This window comes from Gymnogyps californianus, chromosome Z, assembly GCF_018139145.2.
Source record: "Gymnogyps californianus isolate 813 chromosome Z, ASM1813914v2, whole genome shotgun sequence".
Taxonomy (NCBI): Eukaryota; Metazoa; Chordata; class Aves; order Accipitriformes; family Cathartidae; genus Gymnogyps; species Gymnogyps californianus.
Genome location: NC_059500.1, coordinates 62,408,299 through 62,431,898, shown reverse-complemented (window position 1 = coordinate 62,431,898; position 23,600 = coordinate 62,408,299). Strand labels below are relative to the sequence as shown.

Here is a 23,600-nt window from a genome sequence, read left to right as displayed (position 1 = left end):
TTTGCATTTAAGGTTTACAGCTCGACCATTAGTGGAGACCATATTTGAAAGGGGAATGGCCACTTGTTTTGCATATGGGCAAACAGGCAGTGGAAAAACCCATGTAAGTATTTCTTCTACATGTCAGCAATACACTTCTTTTTATGTGTGACACACTTAGATAAGTTCTAATAAGTAACAAATACCTAAGTTACAGCTCTGTGATTTTTATAGTGTATTTTTGATTTTTTTTCTTTTTTTTTTTAATTTAGACTATGGGTGGTGACTTTTCAGGAAAGAATCAAGATTGTTCTAAAGGAATATATGCACTTGCAGGTGAGACTTTATTGGTCTGTTGGTTTTTTGCAGATTAGGTGAGATGAATAAATTTTCTACTCCCTGTCATACAAACATAAGAGTCTACATATTTTGCATTACAGTGGAGCTTTGGTAACATCAAAAGTAGCTCCTAGATGTGTAGTCTTTACAGAGTAAAGTAAATGTGTATATATAGATTACTTCAAAAATGTGATAAATATAACGGATGATTAATTATAGTTTTAAGGTCTTCTGCATCTTCCGATGTAATGTGGCAGTTTAAACTGCAATGTTTTAGACTTGGTTGACTGACCCTATCTATTATATCTGCAAAATATGAGAGATGCTGTAAAATAGACTGTTACGCATTAATCAGTCTTCACTAAATGAAAATACATAACAAGATTTGTTTTTATTCTGGAAATGTATTCACAGCTCGAGATGTCTTTTTAATGCTAAAGAAACCAAACTATAAGAAGTTAGAACTTCAAGTATATGCAACATTTTTTGAGATCTACAGTGGCAAGGTAAGTACCTGATCTTTCTCTGAGGAAGGGGGAATTTCTGTTTCACAAACAAGATTTTGAGCTTGTCACATAAAAGATTTTTTTAATCTTTGTACTAAAAGCTTTATTTCAAATCATTATTTATAATTCCCTTCCAATCATGTTTTTCCATGGAATGCTTTGCATATTTTGATATGGGATTTGAAACAAAAGTGTCTTTTAAAGCTCCTCTTTAACTGTTCTGTTTTCCCCTCCTCCCTAAGGTTTTTGACTTGTTGAACAGGAAGACAAAATTAAGAGTGTTAGAAGATGGTAAACAGCAAGTCCAGGTGGTGGGATTGCAGGAACGGGAAGTGAAATGTGTTGAAGATGTTCTTAAGCTTATTGAAATAGGCAACAGCTGCAGGTATCTCCCATAGCTTATACCAGTTTTTCATTGTATGTTAAAGAATCAGAACACGATTTTTTTGGGGTCTCTTCATAGTGATGGCTTTTTAATATGCAGTGGGTTTTTTGATGATGTTGGCTGCAAGTAAGGAATCTGCCTACCTTTTAAATAAAGATATTTAGAGTTGCTCTGTCTCCTAGAGAGAAATAACTGATTTTTTTACAGGATGTGAACTGCATGCATTATGTAAGCAGCTTACTGACTTAAACTCACATCATTTATAATCTGGAATACTGCCAGCTTCTTCAGCTCTAAAAGGCCTTGATACATAGTGACAGAGGTTAAGCATAATTTTTTTTTTAAAGAATCCAGCTTTATTGTTTTTAAAATTAGCCTTGTGCATAGACTGCTGCCTGATCAGATCAAAATGCCATCAGCATTTTACATGTAAGCTCTCTGATAATCTGAAATCTTTGAAGATCTGATTATTCTTGCTTTTAAAAGGGAGGTAAAATGTTACTAATCTTCCATTTCTGTTTGAAGAGGTGGAAAAAGAGGTATAATTGTACTATGTACATCCAATTATTAGGGTTGTATCTCTAGTGTCCACAAGAACGTTAGACATGCTGTCAACACATGTAAGAAAATACAGGACTCTGCCCTGAAAAAACTAACGTTTTGAGGTTAGTGCATTCAACACTTGGTCCTTCGCCTGTTCATATGTCCTTCCCTTCTCTCCTTTTGTTTAAAGGACATCTGGCCAGACATCTGCAAATGCACACTCATCTCGAAGCCATGCGGTGTTTCAGATTATTCTCAGAAGGAAAGGGAAATTGCATGGTAAATTTTCTCTGATTGATTTGGCTGGCAATGAAAGAGGAGCAGATACTTCCAGTGCAGATAGGCAGACGCGACTGGAAGGTGCGGAAATTAACAAGAGCCTTTTAGCACTCAAGGTAACTGAAATCTTTCCATTGCCTTTGAGTAGGTGGAAGCCTTCTACGTATAATAGCAATGACTATTAAAATGAGTGTTTTCGCAGGCTTTGCTTGTCTACATTGTCTACTGATGTGACAGGTAAAATAATGTATTGATTTTTCCTCTAAATGCCTGAAGAAATACTTGGTAATTACCAAGTAGAAACATTGCAGAAACGTTGTACTATCAACTTGCATGTAGTTTAAAAAAAAAACCAAACAAAACCTCAACAAAAAGCCCCCAGTGGTTCAATTTGAAGACTTTTCTGATATATATTTAAAGTGGGAGGACAGATGACTTACTTTGGTACTCAAGGTCTGAAATACTAATTGGAAATATTCTGACTTATCTCACTATTTCTTTTTTTTTTTTTAAATAAAAAATAAAGTTACCTTTACGACATAGTTACTTACTGCTGTTAATTAATTCACTAAAGCAACACAAGAGCAACATATCCAGGAAACTAACAAATAGATTAAAATAACCCTTGAAAATTGGAATCCATTTTTGACTGCTCTTCTTTATAGCAAATTGTCTGATACAGTCTCTTTACAGATTTTCATACATTAATCCAGGACACATCAAGAGAGCTGAGAAATATTACTTAAATATTCATATGCCTTTTTTTTTTTTTTTTTTTTGCTTTACAATGCTCAAAAGAGGTTCAGTCTAAATAGGGAAAGTAATTTTTTGGTCTCAACTGGGTAAACAGTAGTTTTGAATGTCTCAGAACTTCTCTCTGTTGTTGATTAGTTTTGCTTAGGTTTACTACTCTCAGCACCAGCGCTGTGGTTTTATATAAAGAATCTGAACCCCAAAATCACTGTGTTTACTTTTTTGTCCCTCGTATAAACTTGGGAGAAGACTTGTATCTGACTCTAAGCAGATCTCACAAAACACCAGAAAATTGTAACGTATAAAGTGTTGCTACAAAATTGTATGGCATGTTTAAAAATTGGAAGCAGCAGTTCCAAAACTGTGGCCTGTTTTGGTTTAGCATCAAAGTAAATAATGCAAGCAACATTGTGTTGATGTTATCACTTGTTTCCAAATGTAATTGAATAAAGCTGGTTTGTTTGGGTTTGGGTTTTTTTTTTTTTTCCGTTTACTGGTTGATTTTGTACTGGCTAGTGCCTTCAGTGCAATACCCATACAACATACTTAGTTCATTTTCATACAACTTGTCTTTTTAATTATAGTGAAAGGTTCTGCTGCTGCTGTACTAGTGGTTGTGATCTAAATTATATGGGGAAGGGGAAATAAAAATAAGTGGAGATCTTGCAGAGGTCTAAACACCAGTACAACAAGATATAAGTTTCTCAATGTTATGTTAGTTTTCCATTTTTCATCTATCCTCAAAAACATTACACAGCTTTTTCCATTTGTATTCAAGACTCTTGAAGATCTTTTCAAGTTCTAATTAAACTAGTATGTTCTGAGAAGTGGTCTTTGGTGCTAATCCAAGATTTGCTGTTTGCATCTGGATATCAGTCCTGTCTTAACCTGTTCAGATTTTTGGTACAGAAAGTTATTTCTGTAATGTCTCTACGTGGAAGTAGTGTTGTCATTTTGTTACCTGGTTTTCTGAGCTGTGATGAAAAGCAAAAGTAGTTAAAAACTCAATTAATTTAGAAGCTGGCAGTGTCCTCCTATAATCCTTTTACTAATAAGGAGATAATCCAATTCTAATTTTTCAGGAGTAAGCAAACTAAAAATCATTATAGTAAATTAAAATAGCTTAATTAAACTTGTTGGTTGCCATATCAGTAATTCAACGTACACATTTGTTACTGTTTTTAGTTTGTAATGTCACTTGTTGAAAATCTGTTGCCCCTCTTCCTGTCTAATCTGCTTTTCTCCTTATGTAAGTATAGTATTAATGTACAAATTAAAAAAATTCAGGGAATGCACTGCCTTGCTCACCTATAAATATTGAGTCCGTTTTAGCATTTGCATGTGAAATTCACATTCAACAAGCTTCAGTCTTTCTGTTTATCTGAGCTGTGTCCATTCTATAAAATTCAGCTGATAAGTTTTTTAAATAATCACTTTAGTTAAAGCCAACTTGCCCTTGTGTTTGTTCTGTTCTGTATCATGGCAGTTTTATTCTGAGCCCATTTTTAGTTCTGTTTTATGCTGTTTCACAGTTGCAATGCTTTCTTGGATTATCATCCCACAGTTTCTAGCCTGGCTTTTGGAAGAAGCTGTTTCTGGGAAATTTCAAAAGGCCAAAAGGATACGGCTGCAGCTGGAGGATTAGCTGAACTACTGTAGATCTATTCATGTAACACAAAAGCCATTCCATCTGTTAGTGCTGCTAAAAGCAAAGCTCTAATTTGAAAACCTTTGGAAGTATGGTTGTTTGAAGAAGTTCTGTGTGTAGATGTGTTAAAACTGTACCAAGGAAGCCATGCATCTGAAGAGATGCCTGTACACAAAGTATTAAGGCAAAGGCAGAAACTGGAATTAATGATCAAAATACGATGACAACAACAACACAGAAATTTAAATTTAAACTTTCTTTGCGTAAGAAGTAATTTATTAGCTGATGTTAGTGATGTTTAGATTAGTGCCATCTTGGTTTGCACTGTTGTACTTAGTTGCTGCTGTAACTTCTATAGTAATTTCATAATATTTACATCTGTACAGTATTTCTCACTGGAACTCTCCAACCAATTGCAAATACTAGTTTAGGCCCATACCCTTGTGAGTGAAAGAGGAGACCTTATCCCTGTTTTTTCACATGAAGAATATTTTAAAACAGGGAGTGACTTACATTTTCAAGTGTCTTCCAATATTGAGTACATCAATAGAGAGCTATGCTTACTAGGTTTGTGACCCATGGAAGCTTTCAGAAAGTTTGTTGTCTTCTGAGCTGTAAAGAAAGTTAGTGGTAGAGCCAGAATCAAAGCTACTGCTTTTAATTGATAGAGTTGACACGTGTCCCTGTCCAGACTGCTTCTGCTGGTGGAGGTTGTAGATCATTCAGGCTTTTGCAGCTGATAATCAGAAATAATTGTTAGTCTGGACATTTAACATCAACACTGATCTTTTGTTTTGTTTTGTTGTTGTTGTTGGATACAATAGATGTAAACATTTTGGATGAGATTCAGAAAGTTTTTAGGCTCCAAAGTCCTTTTTCAGTTCTTATCTCTCTACTGAACTTAATGAGAGGTAAAAGCCTAACACTTCTTGAATCCAAGCTTTAATGGTAAATTTTAATAATATTTTGGGGGACAGCAACATAACTAAGGCATGTATTTTCTGATTTTGAATTGCATTTGTATTATATTTGTTCAACCAATGTTAAAGAAAAATGCATAAACCTGTTTGTTCTTTCAGGAGTGCATTAGAGCCTTAGGCCGAAATAAACCTCATACACCCTTCAGAGCAAGTAAACTTACTCAGGTGCTAAGAGATTCATTCATAGGAGAAAACTCCCGTACCTGTATGGTAAGTTGATTTGGTTAACTGTTTATTCTAGCAATTACAAAGAGAAAAGACACTAGGAATTTAGGCTTTTATGTTTAAAATTGGTCACTTGCTACTGGCAATGTGTTGGACTTAAGTTTATCCATTAACTGACGCTATATGTGGAGTGAGACTTTCAGCAGAGACGTTTCAGATTCCTTGCTCCCTTCTCACTTTTTATTGGCCTTTCCTATTGCTTGTTCTAGTTTTCTAGCTAGGCACCTGCCTAGAAACACTTCTAGCTTGAGAAGTTTGTTTGTTTGTTTGTTTATTTTTAGTAATGTCTTAATTATATGAGAGTATTGTTTGTTGACTCAGAATTTTGGAAAAGGTGGTGTAGACTGGAAGTACAGTGGTGAGTTACGATCTTTAAATGACAAAGACAAATTTAAAGTTGGTATCAAAGGCATCAGAACATGCTGTAGGCTGTTGTCCTGGTTTCGGCTGGGATAATTTTCTTCTTAGTAGCTGGTACAGTGCTGTGTTTTGGATTTAGTGTGAGAATGATGTTGATAACACACTGATGCTTTAGTTGTTGCTAAGTAGCGCTTATCTTAAATCAAGGTTTTTTCAGTTTCCCATGCTCTGCCAGCAAGCAGGTGTGCAAGAAGCTGGGAGGCAGCATAGCTGAGACAGCTGACCTGAACTAGCCAGAGGAATGTTCCATACCATAGAACGTCATGCTTAGTATATAAACTAGGGAGAGAGTTGGCTGGGAGGTGTGGATCACTGCTGAGGCATCGTTCGGCAGGTGGTGAGCAATTGCATTGTCCATCACTTGTCTTTTCTTGAGTTTTATTGCTCTTTTTTTGTTATATTCCTTTTCATTACTATTATTGTTATAATTATTAGTAGTTAGTTGTTTTTTTTTTTTTTTTTTTTACTTTAGTTATTAAACTGCTCTTATCTCAACCCATGGGTTTTACTTTTTTTCCTCCTGATCCTCCTCCCCATCCCACTGGGAGCTGGAGGGGAGTGAGGGAGCGGCTGCATGATGCTTAGTTGCTGGCTGGGGTTGAACCACGACAGCTGTTGAGGGGGGAAGTAGTTGGGATAGATGGGATGAATAGTTGTGTATTGTATAAAGTGCATTTGCATCAGTCTGAAAAACAGAATTGTTCTGTCGGATGGTGGAAAGGACAGATAAAAGCACTGATGTCCAGTCATTTTATTTGTGCATCCTTAACATTTCTCCTTATGGAAATGCAAACTCTCTGCAGTGGACACCGATTGCTAGGCTTGTTTGTGTTGGTTACTTTTCACAGACTCCTTGGAATTAATTAGTATAGAGGCCAGAGAAGTCTGCAGACCACAAAATGAAAACCATGGTGTTAGGGCAACCTAGCCTTCCCTTTAGCTGCTAGGTATGGTTCTAATTTGAAAATGGTGGTAAAATAGCATTTTTTATTAATCCTTTTTTCTCCTTCAGTTTTCTGATGAAAAAACAGGATTGTTTTCTTTCCCACTGAGACATACCTGATCTAGTTGAAGATGGCTCTGCTCACTGCAGGGGGATTGGACTAGATGACCTTTAAAGGTCCTTTTCAACCCAAACTATTCTATGATTCTATAACTTCATAAATTCTATGCAGGATCAGAAAGCTAAATTGTGCATCTCTAGCTAGTGTATCCACACTGCTGAAGAAGGTTTGGGAAGTTAGCCTGTTGGAAATTACTCTCTGTACATAGAATAGTTAACATTTGTGAATATTTCATTAAGTTCTCACCGTCACCCTTACGTCCTTAAAGTGCTAACAAGCTGTCTTTGTTTTGGTGAAGCTTTTTTATTTAATTATTACTCTTCTCATAGAGTTGTCGTAACGTTTTTTACCGTTTAAATGTGTGAGAATGCCATTGGGAATAAACCATGATCTATGGGTGTTCAATTTCTGATAAAGCTTGCATTCCTTTATTTTATATTCAATATAGTTCTAAATTAAGGAAAAAAATCCCCTCTGAAAGTGAGTGGCAATATGCTTGAATTATTTTTTTATTTTCTCATTCACATAACTATAGTCACTTTACAATTAAGAAAACCCTTTCATGATGAGATACTGTTTTCAAATTTGTTCTTCTGTTACTTTTTCATGTAGCTTCTCAGTACTAGGACCACTTGTGACATTCTAGTTTTAGTGTTTGTTTACATTAATTTTTATCAAGAATTTCATCAGCAAAGTTTTTTCTTAAGATACTGATGTGGGAAGAAGAATTCTTGGGTGATTGTGGCTTACTCTGAATCATAGTGGAAAGGAAGTAGGGAAAGAAAAGAAACCTACAGTGCATCTTTACATTTGTTTGAATTGAGCTGTCGCATTTGTAGCACTTGTTCCTGCGATAACTAGATGGATGCAGAATAAAGCTGCCTGTCCAGAGATCTGACAGGTTTCTGAACAGCTTATATTGAATTGAGGGAGGGGTAGGAGATACCTTAGCCTGGAATTACCTCCAGTCCTCTCCATTTCCCTGGAAAGAAGAGAGGAGATTTGAACTCCAGTGGTGAAGTGGTGGGAACAGTGAATAATGATCAGCAGCTTCACCCCTCTTCTGGGTCTTCCTTTGCCTCTTCTGTCAAGACAATTTATTCAGCCTTCCAGTGTGGTATTTACAGTGGGCTCCTTGGCAGGGTGTGCCTGGTTTGTAAGCATGTTCATGTGTAGGTTTTATATCATACACTGGCAAAATTTTACTGATTAAATTTACAGGGGAAGAAAAGGGCAAGTCATTATGGTTTATGATAGCTACAGTTGAACAATATTTTATTAAATTAAAAGAGGACTTATCCTGCAGGTGTGCTGACTGCTGGTTTGCAGCAGAGCCATGTAATTAACTGTGGTGCTTCAAACTTCTAAAAATTATTGCAAAAACAGTTTAATAATGAGTAGTTTCCTTTCACGTTCCTACAGTTGACTGCATGGGTCATTGCTATGTTCTCTAGAAGTGTCTACTTTATGTGAAGTAAGTTAAAGCATAGAAGAATGTCCTGGTTTCAGCTAGGACAGAGTTAATTTTCTTCCTAGTAGCTGGTATAGTGCTGTGTTTTGGATTTAGTAGGAGAATAACGTTGATAACACACTGATGTTTTTAGTTGTAGTTACGTAGTGTTTATAGTGAGTCAAGGATTTTTCAGCTTCTGATGCCCAGCCAGCAAGAAGGCTGGAGGGGCACAAGAAGCTGGGAGGGGACACCGCCAGGACAGCTGACCCAAACTGGCCAAAGGAATATTCCATACCATATGACATCATGCCCAGTATATAAACTGGGGGAGTTGGCTGGGAGGGGCGGATTGCGGCTCGGGAAGTAACTGGGCATCGGTCAATGAGTGGTGAGCAATTGCATCGTGCACCACTTGCTTTGTATAGTTTAATTCTTTTAGTATTACTATTGTCATATTATTATTATCATTATCATTGTTTTTCATTCCTTTCTGTCCTATTAAACTGTCTTTATCTCAGCTCACGAGGGTTTTTTTTTCCTGATTCTCTCCCTCATCCCAGGGGTGGGGGGGGGAGTGAGTGAGCGGCTGCGTGGTGCTTAGCTGCCGGCTGGGGTTAAACCACGACAAAAAACTTTTTAGTTATAACTGTTACAACTGTCACAAGGTAACATGTAGATCATGATAGTATTTCCTCCAAAATATTTTAGCCTGTTATAGGCAAAATAAATTCATGAGTTTGCAACATAGAAAGATTATTCAATTGGAAAATATTGTTTATTGAACATGTAAGACCTCTTTTAAGATGCTGGTTTTGCTTGTCAGTGAAGAGGCATTTATTGTAAAGGGATTCCTCAAGACAAAGATTTGATCCAGTGTTCTAACATGCTGTTAGAGAGTAAGACATTTTGCAAATATGTGGTGCTTTTCAATATGGAATGCATATAAAATGATGTAGTAAAAACTTGTGATTTTAACTTTCTAAGAGATTCTTGAAATGTCTTGGTGTAAAATACCTGCTGGGCCTTTTCCATTTGCTTTCTGACATACTAATCTGTAAGTGAGATATTTGAGTCAAATTTGTTTGCTAATTTCTACACTTCATTTTTATTTCACTTTTCCTTTTATCGTTTGTGGACTTCCTGTTGCAATTTTAAAAGTTACATCTTTAGGGATGGAGCATTCTCTTATATATATAAGGTTAAACTATGATTTGGAAACTTTTTTTTTCAAATTTCAGAAAAATATTTTGAAAATAACTTCGTAATGTGGACAGTTATAACTAGGATCTGCATCATTCTAAAGAAATCCAGAGACATACAGTCAGCATAAATAGGTTGTTTTGAACTTTATTAGTCATTGCAGTTTTACTGAAGTTCTTGTCCTTAAATAGTTTTGAAAACCATTTAAAGTTGTTTTTGAAGAGTTACAGAGTAGGATAATGTATCATCATTTGAAATTTGCCAGGTAACTACATAGCATAGTCTCATCTTTTAACCAGTGCTGCATCCTTGGTGTGTTGCATCCCTGACGTGCTGTAGTCATAACTGAAGTGCCAGACCCCTCAGCCCTCTGGGGTAGGAGTAGGAACCTGCAGACTTCAGTGTCCCAAAAGGGCCATTGATCCCACTGTGATGGCTTATAAGCAATGCAGACACATTCAAAATAGGAAGAATGGAATTACAGGTCTTAAAGATATTCCTGTCTGTAAATAGGGCAGCTTTTTCCATCCTTATTTGGAATTACAAGCGAGGAAGCAAGCGACAGAGAGATCGGAGTCCTGCTGTCCTGCCTGGACTGGGCTTGTTGGGGCATGAGGACATGTGATGTTGTGAATGTTTGTGTTCAACAGACTGAGTCCTGTGCATGGGTTCTTGTGCCCTGAATGGGATATCCACACAGCTGACGGCACCTGCGGTGGCACTCCCCTATAGCAGCTGTACCTTACATGCTTCAAAACGTTGGAGCAGTCCCCTGGTGTTACGGCACTTGCCGTGTGTGGGTATGCTCTCAACATTGAACTGATGGAAGAGATGCACGCATCTTTCACATTAAAGGAGTTTGGAAGGATTTTAGAACTTGTAGGTTTTTGTTAATTAGCACCCAGAACACTTTATAGAGAGACATGCATTCATATGATCTTTTTAAATCTACAGTTGTTGTTTTCATTAGTAAGTGATGTGTACCAGTATTAGAGGTTTAAACTTAAGTATGTATAGTAGCAGGCTCTTTAGAATTTCTAACCCCCCTCCCACCACATATTTTTCCTTTCTCCCCAGTAGGAGAAATTCCTCTCAGGATGACTACCTGTGCTTTTGTACAGTAATGTCAGCAGCAGGATGAAAGAGACGACCAGGATTATCTAATCTTCATCAGTTTCAGTGTCCTGACGCTGTGCTGCCACAAAAAATGTTAGTGTGTAGGATCATAGAGGTGTTTGTCCTGGGTAGTGCGTTTATGGCTCTCCTGAAAGGAGCACAGATGAAAAAATTGGACTACTGAAAGAAACTAGGACAAATAATGATGCTACTGTTGCCTGATCACAGTTACTATTTTTGCTGAGTGCTGGAAAGAAGGTGAGATCTTCAGGGTATTTTATTTAACTGGAAAAGGAAAGACCTATAGATTCCTGGTACGTCTGATAATAAGTTAGCTATCAACACATAACTACAGATAACTTCTAACTGAGAAAAAAAATACTTAGGAAAATAGTTAAACACATGCTTATCTTTAATATTTTTAAGTACAGTTTTGGACTGTGGCCAAAGTAGGTCTCTCAAATCAGTATACAGTCTGCTTGAATGAAGAACAGCCTACAAAGGCATATTAAAAAAAAATCTGGTAATTGTTTGCAGGATATATTAGACTTACTTTCTACTAAGTTGCATATTTCCCTTTTTGAGAGTCTTTATTTTTTCAGTTAGAGTTTTGCATTTACATATTACATTACTAAGTGAGATGGGGGAAATTGACTGAATTTCTATGAATTCTTAATGTTCCAGGTATGGTTAAAAAAACTAAATTGAAGCTTTGACTTGACAACTGTCTCCTTGAGATGTCGTTGTATAAGGACAGCTGTACATAGACATTTTTTGTAGAAGATCTCAAATGAAACTGGAGATTAAAAAAAATAATGTGAATTCATCTACCCTTTCATCTGTACAAAGGGATTCATTAATGTGTGTTCATCTTGCTTTCTCTAGATCGCTACAATTTCTCCAGGGATGGCTTCATGTGAAAACACTCTCAATACATTGAGATATGCAAATAGGTATGGAAAATCTTATTGCTTACAGCTATACTGGCTGTTGATCACTGACATTTGGAATAGTGTTGTTCCATGGTGTATAATTATTTTAGCTACCTGAATAATTTTATCATACCTGCATTTCTTAATAAGATTAAAACCAAATTACTGATTCAGGCTCACATTTAATTTAAATTGTCACTTTTTACAACCATTACAATAGAATCAATAGAAACTGCATTTAAGCCATTATCCAGAGATGGATGATGTGGATTGCAGGGAATCTGGGAGATGCCACTATTAGTTTTGCCCCTGCTCTGGAGGCACCATCTCTTGCATTAGGGGTAGTTGGTATTCATGATGATTCCCTGGGGTGTTAGCTGATACCTTTCTGCAACATGTTTTTTTTGTTTCATCCCCTTGGTGCAATTGCATGCAGTTGCCAGTCTGTTTCATATATATATATATATATATATATATATATATATATATATATATATGAAATATTGTGCTTCCCAACTTCAAACAAGTATCTGAGACCCCTAAGTAGAGTCAGTTAATCCAACAGTGACTTCATAGTCAGTGTAGAGAAATTAGCACCTCCAGAGGCTGATGCAGCACCTGTGAGACCTGTACTGCTCTCTGAAAGTGTTCGTCTCTCTTCAGTGAGTGTGAAAGGAGCCTTCCCCTGCTGCAGTTCTCCTTTGTTTAATGTCTGTGGAGATGGGGTGATCAAGTCCTGCGTGTCCCCGCAGTCAGACCTGCGACCCAGAGACCCCCCCCACGCGTTGCTGCAAAGAGCAAAGGAGGCAAACATGCCTCTGAGCCATCAGAAGCCCTCGTTTTGCCAGAAGAGGCTACCATCTAGTGGCCTGCTTGCCCCATTGAAGGATAGGGCAGAACCATGTCTGCTCCTGCTTGGCTGGGCACCCCGGCCAGTGGCTAATTGGGTACAAAGGGCTGCTAGGAGAGCTTACCGCCTGCTCCTTTCGATACCCAGATGCCTCAGTGTCTGGGTCAAGGGAGCTAGTAGGAAATCTGCCTGGCTTGGACCAGTCTGTGTGATTTCCTTCCTGGTGAGGAGGCAGCATCTACTCCCCTGTTTACAGTAACATAATGAAGGACCTTGCACATTCATCAAGACTCGTCAGATCTTTTACCCCTTATAGAATAGGCACTGCTGAAGTGACTCCAGAAAAAGACACTGCAAAACTAATTAAACACCTATTTCTAGCATACGAAATAGTTGCGCTGAAACTGTTTCTTCCCGTTGGTGTTGAATTTGTATGTTGTTATGGAGTAAATGGCTGTCACTGTAAAGTTGCTTCATGTGTTTTATGTAGTGTTTTAGTTTTTTCTAGCAATATATCATTTTCATAGTACAATTAGTTTTTAGGTGCTGGACACCAGTGTGTGTGCAGTGTAAGACAGGGCAGAACAGAATTTAAAGTTTAGTAGCTGTAGGGGTTTGATATTTTAAAAGGAGCCATTTAGTGGAATACTGAATGTAGAGCAAATTTTATTAACTGCACGAATTGAAATCTGGACTTACTCTTCTGAAAACACTGCTATTATAGTCCCCTGCAAATTAGCAGCACTGGTTTTGTTGAATTTTGTTAATGATCTATAACTCTGTTTGCAGAAGGTTTAAATATGTTGGCCCACTTGTGTTTTAATATAAAAATAATTTTATAATTAAACTATTAAATAAGTATGCTAAACAAAGAGTTGTAATTTTAACTGTGTTTATGAGAACATTTTCTTTTAATTTGCTGCTGTATTTTGCTGCTGCAGAGTAAAGGAATTTGGAATTAGTCCTTCGGACATTCCCTTCTCACAGGGTAGTGGCAGTCGCTCTGATCTCTCTCCTTCCTATGAGTATGACGACTTTTCTCCTTCAGTCACCAGGTCTACTTCATTCTATACATGGAATCTTTATTTTTAAGTTTTCTTTTTGGCTATGTAATTTTACAGACCAACCTTTCATTAGTTCCCTTGCCTTGAGTCACACATACTTTGTTTTTATTTTGTTTGGCAGGTGATGGTTCTGCATGATCTGCAATCATCTTCCCAGTATTTTGTTCACCCTCCTTAAACATCCACACTCTGTATCCAGGCTTGCTAGTTTCCTTCATACATTTTAAAAAAAATGGTGATGTCACCTTTGTACATTTAGTGGACCAAATCTGACAAGTCTGTGTTTAGGGTAGTTTGAATATCTCTAATTAAAAAAGAAAACAATTTTAATAAATATTTATTTTTAAAACTTTTCATCACTCTGAAAATGAATGAAATCCAGTTTCCATTGTAGTAAGTGCGTGCTACTTGAAAAAACGTTTTTCCATTTAAAAAAATGAGTATGTTCTAAAACTTGCTATACTTGCAGAACTTCGTGTGTCTGTTTCATAAACTTGCTTTTAAATGGGCTTTTTTTTGACAGAATCATTATCAATCTTTTAAACTACTTTCATGCTGCAAGACCCTAACATTTTAATAAGATATTTTCACCTTTGAAATTATTTAATTAAAGGATCTATTAATCCTCTGAGATACTTGGTTGCAAATTATTGTTTTCTTCAGAATTCTTGGTGGATTTGCTTATAACAGCTAGTGGTGTACTAATTGACTAGCTTTTTAAAAGCACAATTATGTGCACAGAAAAAGAAAGATGGTCAGGTTTAGGGTGCTGAATGAACTTTTCTTTCGAATATTACTCATTGTTAAGGAGTTAACGTTGAGGGTTTGGAGATTTTTGCCCTCCTAACTGTTAATGAGTAGTAAGATTTCAATCAGAAAATGCCTCTTGCTGGAAGATGGACTGTAATCCACCTGCAAGTAGTTGAAATTCAATGGTCCATGCTTTTTAGGAGTTGGACTAACATCTTTTTATCACTGAAAGTACATTAAATTTGTGAAGCTGACATCATCATCCTTATTAAATGAATTAATTGCACATAAGCCCATAGAGCTTTATTTTTGGTTGTGACTCTTTTGCACAGGAAGTTACTAATTTACAAATGAAACATTTTCTGCTTGTAGGGTGAAGGAGCTGACAGTCGATCCTAGTGCCGCAGGAGATGTCCGTCCCATTATACACCACGCTCCCAATCAGATGGATGACTTGGACACGCAGTGGGGCGTGGGGAGCTCTCCTCAGAGAGATGATCTCAAACTGCTTTGTGAACAAAACGTGAGTGGTTTACAGCATTACATGGAAAGAGATGATGATAAATACAGTGGCAGAACAAATCCAGAGTAATGTGTATTTATAGCCTGTTAGCAAGATCATTAAGTAAATACAGCATGCCTCTTCACCGTTTCACTTTGTGGTATTATGTTCATTCCCATACAAAAAAAACCAAACCCAAAAATGTTTCTTGAAGGGTGAGAGGAGAATGTTTTACTTTTCTTTATCTTCCTTGCTGATTAGGGCTTTTAATGTCTAGGCAGGGTCTGCTCTAGGCTCTGGCACTCTTTAGTGTGCATTTTTTCCAGTATAGCTTCATAATTTTTTAGGCAGTTAGAAGTATCCTGGGACACTTATCTGTTTTATTTAACACTCTTCTCTTTTTGAGCATTATTTTCCCTGGAGGCAACACCCATTTCAAGTGAGTTTGCCTTTCTCTGCATTTAGAAATCTGGCTACCCGTCATTCCTCTTCCCGACATCCTGATTTTCAGGGGGTGAAACCCCAGTGCACTGTTCGGGAGAGAGCCACATCATGTTCCCAAAAAGTCTCCCTGGGCTGCAGGAGTGGGGAGCCGAGAGGCATCTTCTAAAGGGCATTTTCCCCTCATTGCTGATTATCAGCTGTAGTCCTGGTTCCTTAAACGTTCAACAGAGATTAAAACTCGATTTGTGAAAACGCTGATGAAAGATAGAAAAGAAAAATCCTTACTATCCTAACTTATTTTTCACAAGACTTTCTGCCTTCTCAGACACCTCTTCATGGTATCTGCTGTATTTCTCATTTTAGTAACTGGCTCTGCTTCCAGGAGTCTATTTTATAAGAACATGCTAGTGATTCCCAGAGCTTCCCACTGGACAGTCCTTCCAGCCAGATATCCTTTCGTATCATACTTTTTCATTTTTCATGTGGAATTAAATTAAGCTTTACAGTATGTTTTAAAAAAGATTTCAAGGCATGGTATAAGGAACTAATACTGTCTTGCTAAAACATTAATTACAGCCTACCTAGCGCTTTCCCCTCTGATTGTTAACTATTAATTTCTAAAGAAGCCCTGTTTGCCCCAGTTTGTAAACCCATGTTGTGCATTCTTCTAATGTATTAATCACTATATATGTAGATTTCTCACTTTACATTTATTCCACTTTTTTTCCAAAGGATTAATTTAATTTCAATTTCATGAAATGTATTGAATGTAATTTCTGTTCTCATTTTTTGAAAATTGTTGTCTGTCAATTGCGATATGCACAATGAAAAGCCCTGACAGAAAGCCAGAGTTTTCTGTAGGTATTAAAACCTACTAGAAATTAGCATTCTTCCCTTGTGACTTCCTCTTCCCACTATTTTAACTTGTTTTTTTAATGTGGAATATTCTGTTTTCCACTATTCACTAGGATTAGTGGCTGGAAATTTTTAGTGAATATGACTTGAATTTAACTCTGTGAACATTTTGAATTTATTGCCCTCTATGCTCATTTCTGGAGATTTTCTTGTTAGAAGTATTAAATTCTGGTTTTGACAGGTTCTGCCTTCTGCATATTTCCTTTCATATTCTGTGATGAGGTGGATCACGTTCAATATATCTCCTGTAGCCACAGTGCCTTCCAGACTAACAAGGTTAACTATTGTTTTTAGGAAGAGGAAGTTTCTCCGCAGTTGTTTACTTTCCATGAAGCTGTGTCACAAATGGTAGAAATGGAAGAGCAAGTAGTAGAAGACCACAGGGCTGTCTTCCAGGTAAAAGATGGAGCTCTACTTTGTTTTATCCTAATCCAGGAATTCAGATTTTCCCAATGAAAGCGCATACTCTTAAAGATGTAGGATATCATCTGGTCATTCCACTGCTGTCAGAGATTTCTAAATTGTTTTATTATGCTAAGCCCATTGTAGCAAACAAATAGGAACAGATCCCATAACCACTGATCTTTGTCCCCATGATGAAAGAGAAGCATATTTCTATATCATCCCAGAAATTTAGTAAAATTTTCCTTTTCTTCTCAACAAACATTCCTAAATAGACTGTGTTCATCATCAGAAACATTGCTGTTTTCTTTTTACTGTTTTTACTGTTCACTGAATTTGCTGTTGTAGTCCTTTCCCAGCATTAGTGACCGTGGTTTTTTTCTAGTTGCAGTGAGTTTATTCAGATTGGTCTTGAAGTTTTCGATTTCACTGCCAATATTCCTATGCCAGAGCTGTCAATTAATACTAATGTCTATATCAGCACTATTTCTGTTTGGTCATCTCCTTCTAAGATACTGCAATACTCCCTCCAAGTATCTCATCTGAGCATCGTTTTGTGACATCTCCCTCTGAGATACTGAGATACAGAAGAGACACGTATTTCTAACTGCCTGTTTGTTTAGATACGTAAAGTTTGCTGTTGAGTTTGAGTATAACGTATGTTTGCTACAGATACATAAAGGTTTTCACTTGCTATTAGTCAGGGTCTTTGGAAGGAATACTGCCCATGCAGTGTAATGCTGGTCAGTGCCACGGAGCCTTTTACATTCACAAAATAAATTATAGTAATGAGTTACTAGTTTTCAGAAGGAAATGTGAGTTGCTTCTGTGCATAACCTTAGAGTCTTTAGGCAGGCTGTGTGTTTGACACATCTGCTGCAAGAGAACAGCAGAGCATTAAACCTGTAGGGAATACACACATCTCCTCAATTTAGGTATCTAACTTAGTGGAACATTGATGTGTGCTCATAATACAGTAGGATGCTGAATAACACATTTTACAACAGATGCAGAGATTTGGTTATTATGGAACATTAGCCCTGAAGTAAAACATGCAGAAGTGTGAAAGTCATATGCCATATGCTGTAGCTGTGTCCTAATGCTTGTGACTTCTGGAAAGACAAGCTGCATTAGTTTAAGATGTTACGGCCCCTGTATGTCCATCTGGCCTTCTGCTGGAGATTACTGCTCCTCCCAGCAGCCACTGGAAGCAAATGTGTCCAAGCCTCCGCTCCCTTCGTTTGCCGCGTGGCTTGTTAGCGTATGCCGTGGGTGCAGGTGGGCTGCACCAATACAAAATCTACCAGTGGTACCAGGCAGAAATTGTCTTCTGTCAGCTTTCTCCTGGAAGCTGCTGACACAAAACATCCTTTCCTAACAAAAATGTCTAAAATAGATCAACGGAATAAATTGTGCTCTAGTGCTGTTGGTCTTCCTTTGTGTCTTGGATGTATGAGTTTACATTAGATGAGATGAATCCTATCCCAATGTGAGCTCTATCTGTCCTGAAAGCCAAAAAACATACATGGGGTTTGGACTATGCTTTCAATATTACTTGGGCTACTGAGCACAGAGGGAAAGACTTAATTTTAGTATTTCAGACCCAGCATGCCTAGAACTGTCAGCTGCTTTCTTTTTTTAAATCAAAGCATTTCCAATGGGATCAGTTCTCCTGATCACAGCTTTGCATGGTTCTGTAAGCTTTAAGCTCCTGGTTGCATTCTTCTTTGCTGCAAGACTTCTTTTTTTTCCTCTTTTTTTGTAATATTCAGAGTGCAAAGATGCCTAAGAGCTGCTTTAACCAACCTTTACTGTACTCTTATCTATCTGGGGAGTTAGCTCATGCAATAGTGAGCTTAAAATAGCTCTTCTTTCATACAGCTTCTCTCAAAACTGATTTTGATTATGGACAGAATTATCTTGGCTCCTTGACTGTAGTAATGACACTATGATTATAGTCAGTGGCAACCAGCCCATACTTAAAATTGAAGCCTGACTTCAAAGTTTGATACCTGCCAAAGGGGCCATAACCGTGACATAATGTTCTGTTCTCTGAGTTTCTTAGCTTTACAACCACCTAATGTTCTGAATTTGAAGAGAACGGGGGTAGCTGGGGTTTACCTGTTGCTGGTATGACCGCTGGAATTAAGAAACAATGTAGAAAACATACAATTCTGCTGAATTAGGAATAAGGTTTCAATTTTGCCGAATTAGGAATAAGGTTTCATTTTAGGATTGAAATCTGTTATATTGAGGTGACTAGACGGTGAAAGTGTGGTCATCTTGAGAAAAGGTCTAATTCAGCTCTTTGTTTGGAAACTTATCTTGAAACTTTGCTAATGTATTTAGTTGGGTTTTTTTAACTTTTATCTAGGAATCTATTAGATGGCTGCAAGACGAAAAAGCTCTTCTTGAGATGACAGAAGAAGTAGACTATGATGTGGATTCTTACGCTACCCAACTTGAAGCAATTCTAGAGCAAAAAATCGCTATTCTGATCGAACTTAGAGGTAGATTGCTTTTAATCACTTTTGTGTGCATTATTAGCAGTGTGTTTTCATATGCCATGGAGACTTGTAATAATAATGAGGAGAAAAAAAAGTGTGGTTATGTTTCAGGGTCTTTTTTCCCCTTATGCTGCCCTGCAATGTCCTGTGGAAGGAACATCTATTCTGCTGCCTAAGAACAAGTTCACATCTGTGCTCAGTTCATCCTAGTTTAAAGTAAAAATCTCTGCTTTACCTCCAGGAAGTATAAACTCGATCCTGCAACTTTCCTTTTCTTTTCCTTTGTTCCAAAACAACAAAGGAAGGAAAAAGAAAATCCAAATGAACTGTATGAAAAAAGAAGGTAATACAATGAGGAAAAAGTAGTAGGAACTCCCAGTTCCTGTTCTGTTGCATTCTGTGGTGTAGCAAGGAGCCTGCTGTCCTTTTTAAGACTGTGCTTGAGAGTGGCATCGAGCTCTGAGTAGCTTCGTTGTTAGCTTACTTTTTTCTTCAGCAGCCTTTCTGTCTGAATTTTGTCAGCCTCTCTTTGTTGAAAAACAAACCGCAGATAATTCCTAGTGCCCAAAATTGACTCTTCCACTTGTGTTCTAAAATCAGCTTGTCAGCTTGGTACCTCATGGAGGTGAATTTTCCCATTTTAGTTTCTGTAACTATTTGGACTCCAGGAGACATGCTATACTGGTAAAAATTCAAGGGTGGAGTTGGGGGCTGAGAGGTGGGGGTGGGGTTTTTTTGATCTGTGTTAGAAAACTTGTAAGATAAAATCTTACTTTTTACTCAGTCTGAGTATCTGCTGTAAGTTAGAAGAATACATCAAGCAAATCAGATGTGGCCCGCTTGCCTTGTAAGCATGCATTGGCACCAGTATACTTTAGCAAAGAACTGGAGGTACATTCCTTTGCTTTTTATGGATGATGGCTTCTTCAGAAGAAGACGACAATTCGAGACACCAGCACTGAAAAAATACAGTTTAGGTGACTCCCTGTTCTTCAAAAACTTATTAGATACTGCTTTTGAAACAAGGTACTGGAGGTAAAGGCTATCTAAGAGATCCTTGCTTCTTTACAGGCAGCATGATACCTGTACAGCTTTAAGAACTGTTAAGTCAAAACCCCGTTCTCCCAGTATCTTCTGTGTTGTGCTCATGGCACATAATGGTCACTGAATATTTCAGCTTTTATTCCTGTCACTCTGGGACTGACTATGCTGTCATTTTGATTTCCTTCTTCCCATTCGTGGGCATATTGCTGGGGAATGGAGGGGGACAGGAATAGAAATATGGAAGGATGCCACACTTCCTTTGTCAAGTTTCTCTCAGTCTTATTATAGTTATGATGAAACGAATTATGCATTTATCCATTTACTGTGAATAACTTCAAAAATTTAATCACACATGCTTTTCACATTCATAGAAAAACAGGGGGGAGTAGAATTTACTCTGCTGGGTTTCAGAATGTACTGATTGTACACTAACTACAATTTTGTATGCCTCTAAGGATGGCTTGGAAGGTGCTGGGAAGGAAGAGGATGTATGTATGTGGTGTGTAACGCCCTGTAGTCTGTAAGTTAGAAGCAGAATTTAAGTGTGAACAGGTTACATGCTGGGAATGCAATTGTGCCGTTTCCAAACCTGTCCTGCCTAGAGACAGGGGTAGCATCTAAGAAGGGACTAAGTTGCTAAGCAGCTTGTTTGTATGGTGAGTATTGAATTTAAGCTTATCACAATCCTCTTGGTAGTTTGTAGCATCAGCTATTTTTGTGGAGGAATGTTCCTTGTTGTGCATTAGGGCCGGGATGCGGAGCATCGGGGCTTAGTTTCAAGATCTGTGTTGAGCACAGGCACATCAGTACTCATTCTCTCTTTTTCTTTAAAGATAAAGTGAAATCTTTCCGGGCAGCTCTGCAAGAGGAGGAACAGGCCAGTAAACAGATCAACCCGAAAAGACCACGTGCCCTTTGAAGTGGGCCTTTGCTGCTAAAGGAATCCACGAACCCATACTGCTGTAGCACACATTTGTTACAAAACCCCAGTGGCCGTAAGAACTCAACTACTTGAAAGTGTAAAAACGTTAGAAATGTCTGTGGAAATGTCCCGTTTCTTATTCACCTGAATGACATTTTCAGTTTTGTGTGAATGCTCCTATGATGTCTACAAAATGCTTCTAGACCAGACAGCACAACCATGCAGGGTTCAGATCTGTGAAGCACTTTGTTTAAAATATTTCATTTATTCAAATTGTGAATTTTATGTTTGGAAATATTTGCCATGTTTTCAATAATGAAGTAAAGCTGTGGCCATTAAAAAGTCACAGTATTTCCTTTTGACTATGTTCAGTTTTGTTACAAAGACCAGCTGTGCAGTTTTAAATTGTGTTTGCGTGCATGCACACCTCACTAGTGGTTGTACGTAAATTCTCTTCTACAGACAGCTGTGCTTACCTCTTCCCATTCTGTGCCTTGATGAAGGCTACTTAACCCTAAACATCCTCCTTCTGAAGCACAGCCTTAATAAACAACATTCCTTATTTGTCAATATAAATTACTTTTAGTGTGTGTACATTTCTAATGTGTTTTTAGACTTTTTTTTTGGTGGCTAGTTTAATTTCACAGGATGTGCCATATCATTTGAACAGGAACTGCAAGAGCTGTTAGAGCTGACAAACAGCTGGACATTCCATCCTCCTTGTAAAAATCTGGAATCTAGATTTATTTGAATACCATAAAGAATGGTTATATAATTCTAACATTTTCTCTGTAATAAAAAAACCAGAACAAAAAACCAAAAATATAATTTAGTTGATGTATAATGAAGGGTAATGTTCAAGTACTGAGGAGAGTTGTATCTTAGGATAATGCAGATATACAGTATGTGGTATGGTGTGATAATGCTGTCAGAGTAAAGGTACATTTGACCTCTGCGTATGGATAGGATAACTGTAAAAGTTCAGGGATCCAGCTAAATACATACACATTGGCCTTTCACATACTGTTAAAATTTGGCTTTTGATGCATGACAAACTTACATGTACATTAACCGTAGTTTGCAGGTAGTTTGAGTAGCTCTGTTGCTTTAAAAAAAGTAGCTAATACCTATTTTTCCCTTTGTACAGTGCCAGCAGCTAAAAAGTGGGGTGAAATTGCATCATTTGAGGATTTTGCGCAATACCTCTACCTAGCGCTAACAGAAATCCCACAAGTACCTGAATTCTCACAAATGGCGCCACGCGTATCAGCACTTTTTAGGTGGTGGCACTCAAGTTATTTTTGCAAGTCAGTATCCAAAAAAGATTGACCTTTCATGTAAGAACTTCTTGTCAAATGAAGAATTGTAGACCTCTCTAGGAGTTCTCCCCGTTTCCAGGAGTTTGTATCAGCAGACTTCCCCTTGGAACTGTTTAAAAATTACTTTTGGAATACAAGCCTGTTTGTTTGTGCCAGGCCTGGAGGGAAATAAAGGGAAGGCAATGAGAAGAGAGTTAAATGAGCCAGGAATTCTTGTAGTGTTTAATGTTTGTATCTCCCATAGGCAGGTAGGCCATGGGAAGCACTTGTCGCATCATGGTTAAAAATAAAAAAAATCCTCCTGTGTGTAAACATGAAAACTGAAACAACAATGTAGATTTTACATAATGTGTTTAATAAATAAAGCTATTAAATGAATTACAGATGAGAATTTACTTCTATGAAAGTTCCGTTGTGTTTTGGGAAGGGTTTCACTTTGTAAGCACATTGGAGTTGTTACACTTTTCAACAGGCCTCTGATTTCAGAATGAATGTTTACTTCTGGAGCGAACGCTTCTGTACAAATTTGTCATGTAGGAAGAAGTTCCCCAGAGCACTGTCCTGACTTTAGTTTTGCAGCAGGTCTTAAAAGAAACATCACACATCTTTCTGAGCATTTGTTAAGAATGTCATTCATCCCAGTTAAAAGAAAAAAACAATGAAGTAGAAGGCAGCAGCTTTTGTTAGCAGGTGATCATACAGGTTACTGTATAACACCAGAGGGTTTCTTCGAACCGGCACTAGAGAAATCTTACTTTCTAAAAAGCCTCTGAAGATTGAGACATCCTACATGAGAGAGCGGCTTCCCTACTATTCCTCCATGCAAGCCTAGAGCCACCACCAGGCTATGGTTTACAGCAGGTACCAAAGAGGACAGGAAGGACACAGGCAGTTAAATTTCAGCAGCTTTTTACTAAGCCTTCTGAATGACACGTGTCCTGTCAGGTAGCAGATGCAAGCTGAAATTGTGTCTACTGCGGGGGGACTGTTAAGACACAGTCTTTGTAACAGAGCCTGCTATAAAGTTCAGATCTACACCGATACTGAGGCAGTGAGAAT

The 23,600-nt window shown here is 37.6% G+C and overlaps 1 protein-coding gene across 4 annotated transcripts in view; it reads left to right on the top strand.

Annotated features, from left to right (window-relative positions):
- Positions 1-23,009, top strand: part of KIF2A (kinesin family member 2A) — a 59,844-nt gene extending 36,835 nt beyond the window's left edge. For 2 of the 4 annotated variants that reach the window (XM_050913478.1, XM_050913477.1), the window contains exons 10-21: positions 13-103; positions 252-315; positions 733-824; positions 1,067-1,209; positions 1,943-2,147; positions 5,512-5,622; positions 11,776-11,843; positions 13,614-13,727; positions 14,859-15,009; positions 16,642-16,743; positions 19,124-19,259; positions 21,134-23,009. In XM_050913478.1, the coding sequence (XP_050769435.1) occupies positions 13-103; positions 252-315; positions 733-824; positions 1,067-1,209; positions 1,943-2,147; positions 5,512-5,622; positions 11,776-11,843; positions 13,614-13,727; positions 14,859-15,009; positions 16,642-16,743; positions 19,124-19,259; positions 21,134-21,219 (1,363 nt within the window). In that variant the 3' untranslated portion in view covers positions 21,220-23,009. The remainder of the gene's footprint in view (positions 1-12; positions 104-251; positions 316-732; positions 825-1,066; positions 1,210-1,942; positions 2,148-5,511; positions 5,623-11,775; positions 11,844-13,613; positions 13,728-14,858; positions 15,010-16,641; positions 16,744-19,123; positions 19,260-21,133) is intronic. The other 2 variants (XM_050913480.1, XM_050913479.1) reach the window with 1 other exon arrangement.
- Positions 23,010-23,600: the final 591 nt, after the last annotated feature.